Raw genomic sequence first — 12,182 nt, 5'->3', positions numbered from 1 at the left:
CGTGTGTGTGTGTGTGTGTGTGTGTGTGTGTTGGGGCAGTGGTCGAGGACCATTTTCAGGAGATAGTTCTTTCCTTCCACCCTTTGGGCCCTGAGATCAAGCTCGGGTTGCTGGGTTGCTTGGCAGATGTTCTTGGTTGTTGATATCTCTCCAGCCCTCGTCTCCATTTTTTAAAGGTAGATTTATTGTATATAGATTTTGTGATTGTTAAGTTTTTAAAATGTTGGCTCTAGACTATATCATCCTATTGCCTTCTGGTTTCTATTGTTTCATTTACATTTTTTTTTCTTGAGATAGCATCGTGCAATGTAACTTATTACTCTCCTTCCTTCCTCTTCCCTTCCCCTCATTTTTCCTCCTTTCCCCTCAAATTATATAACTCTTGTTTCACATTTCCTCATAATATTTTAGAGGATGATGGACTGCCTATGGTGATCATAACTTGGTGCTTAGATGTGTTTGACACTGTCAAGTTTTGTGCTCCATTATGATGTGTTTTTATTGTTTGAGATTGCACTTTCTTTAGTGTATCAAATGTTCAGTCTTTCTGAATTCTTCAATTTGTCACTTGTTGGGATTCTTGGCTTTCCTTTCTCAGGAGCTTCAGATGGTAGGCAGGAGAGGGCCTCACCCTCTGGCTCTGTCTAGTGATGGTCACCTACTTCAGAACTTGGACCATCATTTTTCATTTTTATGCCTTTGGTGTTAGCAGAATCCACCACAGTATTCTAGGCACTCTGATAATATGTGAAATTTATGTCAGTTTATCTGAAAAATCCATATTGCCTTTCTGGTCCTACTACTAAAACAATAACAATAAAAACAACTACTCATGTTTTAGATCCACTTTTCTTGAATCTGGTTATTTTTGTCTAGCTTTATTACAGTTTGCATGGGAAAATCAAGTTGCTTCAGATCATTTGCAAATCTAATTAGTGGTCCTAGTGATGTTCATCCTGAGGTGGGACTGAAGCTCAGGGAACGAACACCCAGCCTGGGAGAAACCCGCAGGGTCTGCCACATTCATACCCTATGATATAATAGGTTCAGGAGTTTGGAGAAAGGAAGTGGGGGTGCTATTTAGACTTTAAGTTACTATATTAAGAACAAATAATCACAGTGATAAAATATAGAAAATTAAATACTTTTTATTTTCCTCTTTACACTTACTTTCTGCTCTTTATAAAGAGTAAAATTCACAGAATAAGGAGAACCTGAACATGGCTTTGAGTATTTGATTGTATAAGGCAGGTAAGGAAACTATAAGCTGGCTTACTACTCTTTAGTCTTTAGGTGGGAAAAGGAAGCTTCCAGAGTGAATAGATAGTGATGGCTAAAAGAGAAGGAAGCTGTCTGAGTGAGACGGCTGAGTGCACAAAGATGGAGAGCCTTGGTTGATGAGCTTTCAGAAGGGGTGTCAGAATTGACCACCTTCTAAAGAACTAGCAGACCTGGGATCTGGAGTTCTATGTCCACTGGACCGGTTGATTTTGTCCTTTCTGCATAGAATGTGAAGACTGTGTCTGAGACCCCAGCAGTACCACCAGTGTCAGAAGATGAAGATGATGATGACGATGCTACCCCACCTCCAGTGATTGCTCCACGCCCAGAACACACAAAATCTGTGAGTCTCTGGGGATCTTGAAGGCTATAGGATTTATTCACATAAGGGGTGGCAGAAGGTAGGGAGGTAGTGGTACTAAGACTGGTATATAGGGGGCCATAGACTGGCATTGGTGAAGTCATTAAACTACTTTTTTCCCCTCTCATGTTTTGAGACAGGATCTTACTGCGTAATCCAGAATGGTCTTGATTCATAGTGATCCTTCTGCCTCACTCTCCCAAGTGCTAAGATTACAGGCATGCACTACTGTGCCCAGCTGGACCACTTTCTACATGACTAAAGAGATGTGGTGTGCTTGTTATTTCAGTTATTCCTAAAGTTCTCTAGGTAATTGGTGTTTATATCAGTCTAACCTTGACTTACCTACCCTTTTCTTTACTGGTTAGGTATATAGAATGGTGCATTTCACTTTCAGAATAAAATAAATTATTCCAGTTTCTTAGGAATAGGAAGCAGCAAATTGCCAGAGATTTTATTCTTTTGTTTTATATTATGCAGTGGTCAGCCTCTCCAGCATTTTTGATAATCCTGAAAGACCTGGGAGAGTTTATAAATACATTAGTGCTATTAATATGCTGGACATTAGGAATGCATTTTGATGCCAGATATTGGTAGTGACTTCTCTTTTAACTTCCTTTGAGGTTCCTGCATTTTGGAATAGCACTTCCTCCTTCTGCACTTTGCCTTTCGATTTAGCATCATTGAATAGTGACCTCCCATCAGATGATACTCTGAAACACTACTACTGTTTGTTTTAGTATGAGAACTCCATAATGAAAGAATCCTCTGGGACTTAAGCTCTGTGTTGATTAAATGTCCTAATGGAAGGTGCTGTGGAGGAAATTCAGTTAGATTGCCTACCTCTTAGCCTAAGAACTTACAAATAGACTCTGGATTTCCTTGTCTGTAAGTCACAAAGTTACGTTAAGGAAAGCAGCCTTCTAAATCAGTGAGCTGTCAGTGTCTCCCTAGAGTGTCCTGTTTGTGGTTTGCAGGCATGCTTATCTAACAGTTTCTCTCTACATCTTGAACTCCTCTAAATAGAAAAAAATCTATTTACCTATCAGTCTATCTATCTATCTCTTATTTATCTATGTGTTATTTATCTTTTTTGGTAATATAGTTTGGGCAGAAGGATCAGAGAGAGGTCAGTAAATAGTGAATGATATATTGATTAATTTGCTTTTCTTAGCATTCTTCTCTAAAATAAATATTGCTAAGTCCTAATTTATAGAAGAAGCAAATGAGATTTGGGTCAGTAGATTGATCTATCCATAGTCACTTAGTAAACAAACGCCAGGGTTTGAGAGCAGATAATTAAATCCAAGTCCAGATTGCATTCCAAAGTAGTGCGCATACTATATATATATATATATATATATATTTGTGTGTCTAGGCATGCACTGGGAACCAGCTAAGGAGAATGTTATAGAGGGAACAGGCAGACTATCTTTCCTCAAGGCACTCTGGTGGAAAAGCAAAGAAGGTTTAAGTAATTGGGATATAATTGTTCTACAGGTATAAGAATAAAAATTGAGAAATTTATTTTGCTAGAGTAGTCAGAAAACCAGTGCAGTTGAAAGATCTGATATGTACATTTGTTAATTCATTCTATTTAAACACTTATCTGAATGCTTGCTTTTTATTGGGTTAGAGTTTGTTAGAGGACTCAGGGAGGAGTAATATGTGTTCTTTGTCTCAGTATACCCTATAGATGATCAAAAAAATAATTATGACTTTTATAATGATAAACCAATCTGATAAATACACATCTTCTAGAGAAGGAAGTGTAGCCTGGAAGTCCTCGCTTCTTAACCTTAGTAGTATATAGTTGCTCCTTTCTTAGTAACTTCTCTCCTTTGCTTTTGTAGAAATTACTCTCTCACTTCCTTCTTCAGAATGAGAAGGGCAGTATTTTAAATAGAGCTAGGTTTACCAGGGATTCTCAGTAAATATTTGTTAAACAAACAAATAAATAGGAAATACAATGTCTTTAAAAGCTGAGGTTTGAATGCTTAATATCTGCTGTTCATTGCCATGTCATTCACACATGTTGATTTATTATTAAATAAGGTGGGTGTTGTCACTGTTTTATAGACAGGGAAACTGAAGCACAGAGGTGCGAAGTGAACTGACTGAAGTCATTCAGATAGTAATGTTAGCTGAGAATTAAGCCCAGGTCATCAAGTTCCCAAGTTTATTTTAAATTTTAAAACAAAATTATTATATTATTATACCCTCCTGTCTCTTGATGAATAAAAGTAGTTAGTTCATGGTAAGCGCTAAACAGCTCAAGAGGGATAACTCCATAAGTGTAAAGTGTTGCTAAGTGACAGAGGATACAAATGAGTTTCAGCTCAGAAAAAACAGAGTATTGTGGGTAAGGAAGGTTTCCATCTAATGATAAAATCTCCTCCAAATTTTTACGGAGAGTCACCTAGTGGCTTTGGAGTGATTTCAGTGCTAAGGCCATCATCACTAGCCCTTCTTGTAAAGTTAGAGTAAACGAAGGTTGTTTTACCCAGGGCAAATGGGCTGGGGCTCAGAAGAGGAACAGTGCAGATTTTGGCCTTTAAGAGAAGGGGTGAGTGGTGAAGGGGGAGGTTCCTGGGATGTTCTAACTAGAACATTTACAAGAGGTTCCACTATGCTAACAAAGGTTGGCTTGGCCAAAATTTCCCACTGATTATGCAGGTATATACACGATCTGTGATTGAACCACTTCCTGTTACTCCAACTCGGGATGTGGCTACATCTCCTATTTCTCCTACTGAGAATAACACCACTCCGCCAGATGCTTTGACCCGGAACACTGAAAAACAGAAGAAGAAGCCTAAAATGTCTGATGAGGAGATCTTAGAGAAATTACGTAAGGACTTTATATCTTTCTTGAATCTTCCCTTAGTCTATGACTGACTAATCATTGAGATGGAATGCTACAATAAAGATCTGAATCCTACTGGGCTGGTGAGATGGCTCAGTGGTTAAGAGCACTGACTGCTCTTCCAAAGGTCCCAAGTTCAATTCCCAGCAACCACATGGTGCCTCACAACCATCTGTAATGGGATCTGATGCCCTCTTCTGGTGTGTCTGAAGACTGCAACAGTGTACCCACATAAAATAAATCTTTAAAAAAAAATCTAGATCCTAGGTTTAAGCCATGTGCTTGGCTGGCTCTGTTTAATACCTGAACTATGGGCTGTACTGCTTATTCATCATCTGACCTTTCACCCCTTCCTTGTTCCCCAGCTCTGGGTGTGCATTACCTTAGGATAGAGACATAATAAGAGAGAATATGGGCGGCTCACTTTGAGGGTTATGGACATAGCTAAAAGCTTTTATTTTGAGAGTAGTCTAGAGTATTGTATGGAGAAAGATTGAGGTATTGACTGTGCCTGGTGGAAAAGGGTGCTCTTGTTGATGCTTTCTAATATTGACCTAGGAGGAGACAGCTCTGCCTGCCATCATGGTTGTAGAAAAAGACGGGAAGGGAAACCAATGTTTTATGATTCTGTTCTATGTGGCAATGACAAGCAAGATCGTTTCTTGAATTTTTAGATTTTATTGTAGTTGCTCTCTGAAGATACTCAGGATAATCCCCATTTATGCAGTTAAGGTTTTTTTTTTTTTAGACCCAAAGAATCTATATCCTGGTCCAGATCATAGAGCTGCAAAGTGGCACAGCTAAGGTTAGGTGTGTTTTGTAAATAGAACATATCGCCTATTGCAGTAGGTATAGGTTGATTTTTATTTTCTTTTTTCTTTGAGACAGGGTTTCTCTGTGTAGTCCTGGCTGTCCTGGAACTCACTCTGTAAACTAGGCTGGCCTGGAACTCAGAAATCCACCTGCCTCTGCCTCCCAAGTGCTGGGATTAAAGGCGTGCACGCCAGCACTGCCCAGCCTAGGTTGATTTTTCTTTTCTTTTCTTTTCTTTTCTTTTCTTTTCTTTTCTTTTCTTTTCTTTTCTTTTCTTTTCTTTTCTTTTCTTTTCTTTTCTTTTCTTTTCTTTTTCTCTTCTCTTCTCTTCTCTTCTCTTCTCTTCTCTTCTCTTCTCTTCTCTTCTCTTCTCTTCTCTTCTCTTCTCTTTTCTTTCTTTCTTGGCTTAGGAAATCATTGAAAAAGGATTTGATGTGACTGGTTTGATTAAGTTTGTATGCTCACATTGCTTTCTAAAGCTGAGGTTCGTGGTTCTTTAGTTTAGCAGTTTCCTATTTCTTGCTAATAATTCTTGTTTAACTTTTTTGTTTGTTTATTTGTTTAATTTATTGTCTTTAAGAATTGTTTTTGCAGCCAGGAGTGGTGGCACACGCCTTTAATCCCAGCACTCGGGAGGCAGAGGCAGGTGGATTTCTGAGTTTGAGGCCAGCCTGGTCTACAGAGTGAGTTCCAGGACAGCCAGGGCTACACAGAGAAACCCTGTCTCGAAAAACAAAAAACAAAAAACAAAAACAAAAAAGAACTGTTTTTGCTAGGGCCCTCATATGAGGAAGTAGGTCCACTCTTTGGCATCAGTGTAAGCGTATGCACTCCTGTCCTCTAAACCAAACTTTTCCGTAAATAGTATACACTGCATTATAAGAATATTCGGGCCTGGACAATTTCCTGCTGTTCGTTGAGTCTCCTTTCCTCTTCACACCTTTTAAATAGTGATATTTACATTTGATTTGTTTTAAATTAAAGGATATAATAACATATGTGAGAAGTACCAAATCCTAGTGGTTGGGGTATCAGTGGAAAAGCTAGTAGGGCTGAGAGATTTAGAACTAGACTCTGACTCTTAGCCCTGGCACCAGTTGATAGATGAGTTAGGAGAAGTATCTTTCTTGTTCCCCGCCTCTAGAGTACTGCTGTGAGACCTGTGGGCTCTCATGCTTCTCTGTTTTTTATTTAAAGTATCCCCTGCTTAAGAACTCTCGAAGCTGACTTGTACTTACAATAAAGGTCAGCTCAGACAGTACTTTTCTGGAGCCTTTCCGGTCTCCTCCCTATCCCGTCAGCACTTATTACAGCAACCACTGTATTTTTATTGCACCTTCCATTTGCTTGTCTTTTCCATAGATTGAGCCTCTTGAGAGTAGTGACTGTCTTAATGTGCCTCATCTTTCTCTTTATCTGTAGCACTCAGCATATAGTCTGGTATGTAATAAATGAATAAATGTTAACAAATTAATTTAAAAATGATTGTTTCTTTGGAGTTTAGAAATGGAATAAGTTACTATTAAAAAGTCAAGGATATAATACTTTTGGTTGGGATTTATTGGGGGAAAGTTAATTGCCTGGCTGGTATGCTTTTGGGGAACTGGACACACAAAAATTTATCAACTTAGGGAGTTAAGAGGATCATGGGATCTTGTGTGTATCTTGAGCTGGAACAAAATGATTCATGGTCTGTTTTTTTCAAAGGGAGCATAGTGAGTGTGGGTGATCCTAAGAAGAAGTACACACGGTTCGAGAAGATTGGACAAGGGTAAGTAGCGGCATTCTGTTTCTTTGGAGAAATGTCTTAAAGTTGTATTTACTGACATGTATGAACTTGCTTGGTTTTGGTGGTGGTAGTTTTTGCCTCACCTATCTGGAAGTTTGATACTAGGATGACTTCCAAATTTTGTAGAATTATGCCTTATGTGAGAAATGTACTATTATCTGACCTTACTAAAGTACTCCTGCAGCAAGAGTAAACGCGTCACCTGTTGTCTTAGCATAAAACCAGTTTTTCAAACTATAATTAGTTTTCTATATTAATCTTATCTGCCCAAGTATTGAGACCTATCATCACTAATATGAAATTTAAGATCCAGATCTATAGAGTGCGTAGTAGTGGGAAGGGATCTAATTTTCTAGCTTGGTGACAAATTTTGTGACTGTTACTCTTTAGTTTCATCTCCACAATGCATATGTTGTCTCACACGATTGAACTCAGTAAATCTTAAATGAGTTCTTGTTGTGTGTTGAGAAGTGTGAATATGGATATGAGTCAGACACAGTCTGCCCTCAAGGATCTCACATCAGAAGGAGATAGAAAGAAAGGCATACAAAGAATTATAGAAGTCAGCTTTTGTCTGGAAGGAGGAGGTCAAATGGGACAAAGAAAAGGGGAATAGAGAAATCCTGCAAGGAGCTTAGTGGTGAACATGAGTTGTATACAAATATTAAAATCAACCTGTAGGCTTATGATTTAATACAAAATTTTAGGTAAATTATACCTCTATATGAAAAGTAAAAATAATGAGATTTCTATGGAAATATGTCAAAAGACATGAAATGTCAAAGAAACTAAAAAAATTAAGTTTGGCTCATAATAGGTTCTAATTGGAACAAAGTGTTTTTTTTTTTGTTTTTTTTGTTTTTTTTTTTAAATTAGGTATTTTCTTCATTTACATTTCCAGTACTATCCCAAAAGTCCCCCATACACTCCCCTACCCACCCACTCCCACTTCTTGGCCCTGGTGTTCCCCTGTACTGAGGCATATAAAGTTTGCACGACCAAGGGGCCTCTCTTTCCACTGATGGCCGACTAGGCCATCTTCTGATACATGTGCAGCTAGAGACACGAGCTCTGGGCGGTACTGGTTAGTTCATATTGTTGTTCCACCTATAGGGTTGCAGATCCCTTTAGTTCCTTGGGTACTTTCTCTAGCTCCTCCATTGGGGGCCCTGTGATCCATCCACTAGCTGACTGTGAGCATCCACTTCTGTGTTTGCTAGGCCCCAACATAGTCTCACAAGAGACAGCTATATCTGGGTCCTTACAGCAGAATCTTGCTAGTGTATGCAATGGTGTCAGCGTTTGGAGGCTGATTATGGGATGGATCCCCAGATATGGCAGTCTCTAGATGGTCCATCCTTTCATCTCAGCTCCAAACTTTGTCTCTGTAACTCCTTCCATGGGTGTTTGGAACAAAGTGTTCTTATTAATTCAAACTTTTTGTCTTGATTTTCATAAGCTACCAGAAGTTTCTAAAAATGTATTAAAGGATTGTAATATATGGGTGTGGGGTGTTACATTTGCATATCATTTTATAGTTTTTATCTGTTATTTATGTCCATCTTTTTATTTGATCTTCATAGCAACTTTTGGCTGAAGAGATGTCATTTTCCCTGACCCATGTGGTTTTCCTACTAGATAATACTTTTGAGTCTAAACTGGTAAAAGATAGCTTACATTTTTTTTAAAAGATATTTTCTTTATTTACATTTCAAATGCTATCCAGAAAGTTCCCTATACCCTCCCCCCGCCCTGCTCCCCTACCCACCCACTCCCACTTCTTGGCCCTGGCGTTCCCCTATACTGGGGTATAGGTATATACAGTTTGCAATACCAAGGGGCCTCTCTTCCCAATGATGGCCGACTAGGCCATCTTCTGCTACATCTGCACCTAGAGACACAAGCTCCGGTGGGTACTGGTTAGTTCATATTGTTGTTCCACCTATAGGGTTGCAGACCCCTTCAGCTCCTTGGGTGCTTTCTCTAGATAGCTTACATTTTTGTGAAGAAATTATTTTATCTACCTCAAAATGTGATATAATTTTGTATTTAGGTAATTAAATTGAGTATCTAATTAAGAATATAGCAAAAAGGTACATGGACAAGTTTCAGCAAGTTCCTGCTCTAGGTTTGAGTTTATCTGTAATTGGAGGATTGTGGATTTAGGACATTTCTCCTTTAAAACATGCCTTTAAAAATATAGATGTAGCCGGGCGTGGTGGCACACGCCTTTAATCCCAGCACTTGGGAGGCAGAGGCAGGCGGATTTCTGAGTTCGAGGCCAGCCTGGTCTACAAAGTGAGTTCCAGGACAGCCAGGGGTACACAGAGAAACCCTGTCTCGAAAAATCCAAAAAAAAAAAAAAAAAAAAAAAATATATATATATATATATATATATATATATATATATATATATATGTACAACATCTATGAAATGCTCTATGCTTTGTTTCTCAGGTCTGCTAGGGCTAAGGCAAGAATGGAATATTTATTAGGCACCTATATTAATGTTCCTGGATTCCATAATTTAAAAGTATAAATACTACACTAGTATAATGAAATCAGTACCATTCCAGTTTTTGCTTGTTTCCCTGTCCCTCCCTTTAAAACCTGAAGACTGTTAAGCTGCCTGCTCTTACATATGCTTGCCTGAGATAGAAATAATAGAGTGCTAATCAGTATGCTCATTTAGCTTTCTAAACCTTTGTAACATCGAAGATACAGTCTCAAAATGTTTAGCCTCTGAGACCTTAATATATTTGCTCTATAATCATGGTGTATATGTGGTAGCTGGAAAGATGCCTCAGTGCTTAAGAGCAGTTTTTGTTCTTGCAAAGGCCTGGGTTTGGTTCCTATCACCAACATGGTAGCTTATAACCATAAGCTTATATCCATAATTGCAGTTGCAAGTGATCCTGTTCCCACTTTCTGATCTCAGACACCAGACACACACATGGTGTGCATACATACATGTAGGCAAAATACTTATACACATAAAACCTAAACATTTTTTAAAAAAGAATGGTGAGTAGTAGCAGGAATACAGAGGTCTACGGACGGTCGGAAGGTAGGCTTACATTCTGTAACTAAGATCTCTTGGTGAAGATAGTCAGACAGTGAAGAAAGAGCTACCAGTAAACATATTCTTATTTGATAGCCAATATCTTAAAATTACACTTTACATGCAGGTAGCTGGGCTGTCAAAGAGTGGTGGTTAGGGAGCTGGTAGCCCTCGTTTTTAACCAGAAGGTATATATACAACTAACTTCCTCCTAAACTGGACTAACTTCTGTGGGAAGCATAACTTTAGGATTTGCTGAGAACATCTTATAAAAGACCAGAGTTCAACATGTCTACAAGTTGCATTATATATATGTGACATATAGTTTGTATAGCTACAAGTATGTATGTATTGCAGATTACCTGGACACATACAGGATTTGTGGTTTTAGGTAAGATTAGGGTTTTAGTTACTTCATATAGCAGGGTGACATTTCTACCATTCTCTACAGTATCTCTCACTCTGTGTGAAACCCTTTCACATCTTCACTACACCCACCTCTGTGTTTGCGTGTACATACAAACATCTGCGTGCCTGTCAGGAGCTATTGCTTCTTTTAGGGTGAAGAGGAAATATCAGATTTTTCTGAAACTATATATATTTAGAAAAGTATGTGCAGTATCATTTTATTTTTTAAAAAACTGAAAATGCATTTTATTCAAACCATAGGACTCTTTTGATCAAACTCTTTTGATTGGCTGTGATTGAAAAGTATGCTTTTAAAGTGTCAGGGTATCCTATAGTAAGGAGGGAAAGGATTCTTCACAAGTATTTAGTCTGTTGCATATGGGTTGATCAAATTTTCATAATTCTTAAAAATTAGTTATATTTTTAAAAGATTAATTGTAGAATAGAATCTTAAAAGCTGACTATCAATCCTTGCAGCTCTCTGCTACCCTCTCCTAATTTTTTTGAGGGGAGGGGTCTTGTCCATCGTCTTCTCTTGGTTTACTGAGTTGCAGGATTCCAGACAAATACTACCACACCTCACTAGTTGTAGGTTGGGTTTTTGTTGTGGTTTGTTTGTTTGTTTGTTTTTATTTTTTAAGAAAGGATCTTATACTGTAGTACAAGTTGGCCTCAAATTTGGGCAAACCTGCCTCAGCCTTCTGAGTTGCAAGGATTATAATAAGCAGATGCCACCACAACAGACCCTAGTTGTAGTTTTTAATGTGAATTTTAATCAAAGGTAACACATAAGTATATTGATCAGTGAATTTTCAAAAAGTAAATTTTGTACATAAGCTGCATCCAGGACAATAAGAAGAACATTTCTGATATTTTAATAAGTAATAGTCCTCTTCTCCACCTCATTCTGAGATTCTCATTGGTGCCCCTGTCCCATCCTCTCACTCCCAGTTGAAACTATATAAAATGAAAGCAAGTTCTCAAGGGAGTAGACAAAAGTAGGGCAAATTGTTGTAAGAAATGAATGTCTTTGAACACTTTTGTATTTTATAGACTTGGCCTACTGGTTATCATGAACTAAACTCTTACATATGCATGGAAGTACAGCTCAGAGTCAAAACTCACTCAAGATCAGACAAAGTAAAAGTTCTAGACTGCTGGTTAAACCTTCATTCTTTACTACCACACACTACCTTTCAAATGTGAGACTAGGAAGGCTGCAAAAAAAGATTTATTTTTGCCTCTTTTGTTAATGTATTCCCAGGTTGGTGTAAAGCTGCATAGAGAAATGCTATGTCATTGTCATTTGTCAATGCCTGTGTTTGTTTTCCTTCCTTTCCTGTCTTTTTTTTTTTTTTTTCAGTGCTTCAGGCACAGTGTATACTGCAATGGATGTAGCCACAGGGCAGGAGGTAAGTGTTCATCACCAACTGTTGTTATTTCTACTTCTTCAGGTTTTTGTTTAATTTGGAGTTAATTTTACCCCCCCCACCCCCACCCCGCCCCGTTTTTTTCTTTTCTTTTTTTCACTCAACAGGCCAGTTCTAGTTTCTTTCTTTACCAGGCTAGTGCTAAATAAGAGACTAATATGATAAGACTTAAA

General features: G+C 38.2%; 1 protein-coding gene across 6 annotated transcripts in view; it reads left to right on the top strand.

Annotated features, from left to right (window-relative positions):
* The window catches only part of Pak1 (p21 (RAC1) activated kinase 1), a 124,644-nt gene that overhangs the window by 95,809 nt on the left and 16,653 nt on the right, over positions 1-12,182 (top strand). For all 6 annotated transcript variants that reach the window (XM_085841512.1, XM_021167463.3, XM_085841513.1 and 3 more), the window contains exons 6-9: positions 1,508-1,624; positions 4,319-4,493; positions 7,029-7,092; positions 11,943-11,991. In XM_085841512.1, coding sequence (XP_085697638.1) covers positions 1,508-1,624; positions 4,319-4,493; positions 7,029-7,092; positions 11,943-11,991 — 405 coding nt within the window. The remainder of the gene's footprint in view (positions 1-1,507; positions 1,625-4,318; positions 4,494-7,028; positions 7,093-11,942; positions 11,992-12,182) is intronic.

Source organism: Mus caroli, unplaced genomic scaffold (assembly GCF_978045245.1).
Source record: "Mus caroli unplaced genomic scaffold, Mus_caroli_1 scaffold_8, whole genome shotgun sequence".
Classification (NCBI taxonomy): domain Eukaryota; kingdom Metazoa; phylum Chordata; class Mammalia; order Rodentia; family Muridae; genus Mus; species Mus caroli.
Note: the sequence above shows the minus strand (reverse complement) of the source record. Positions and strands in the feature narration are given on the sequence as shown.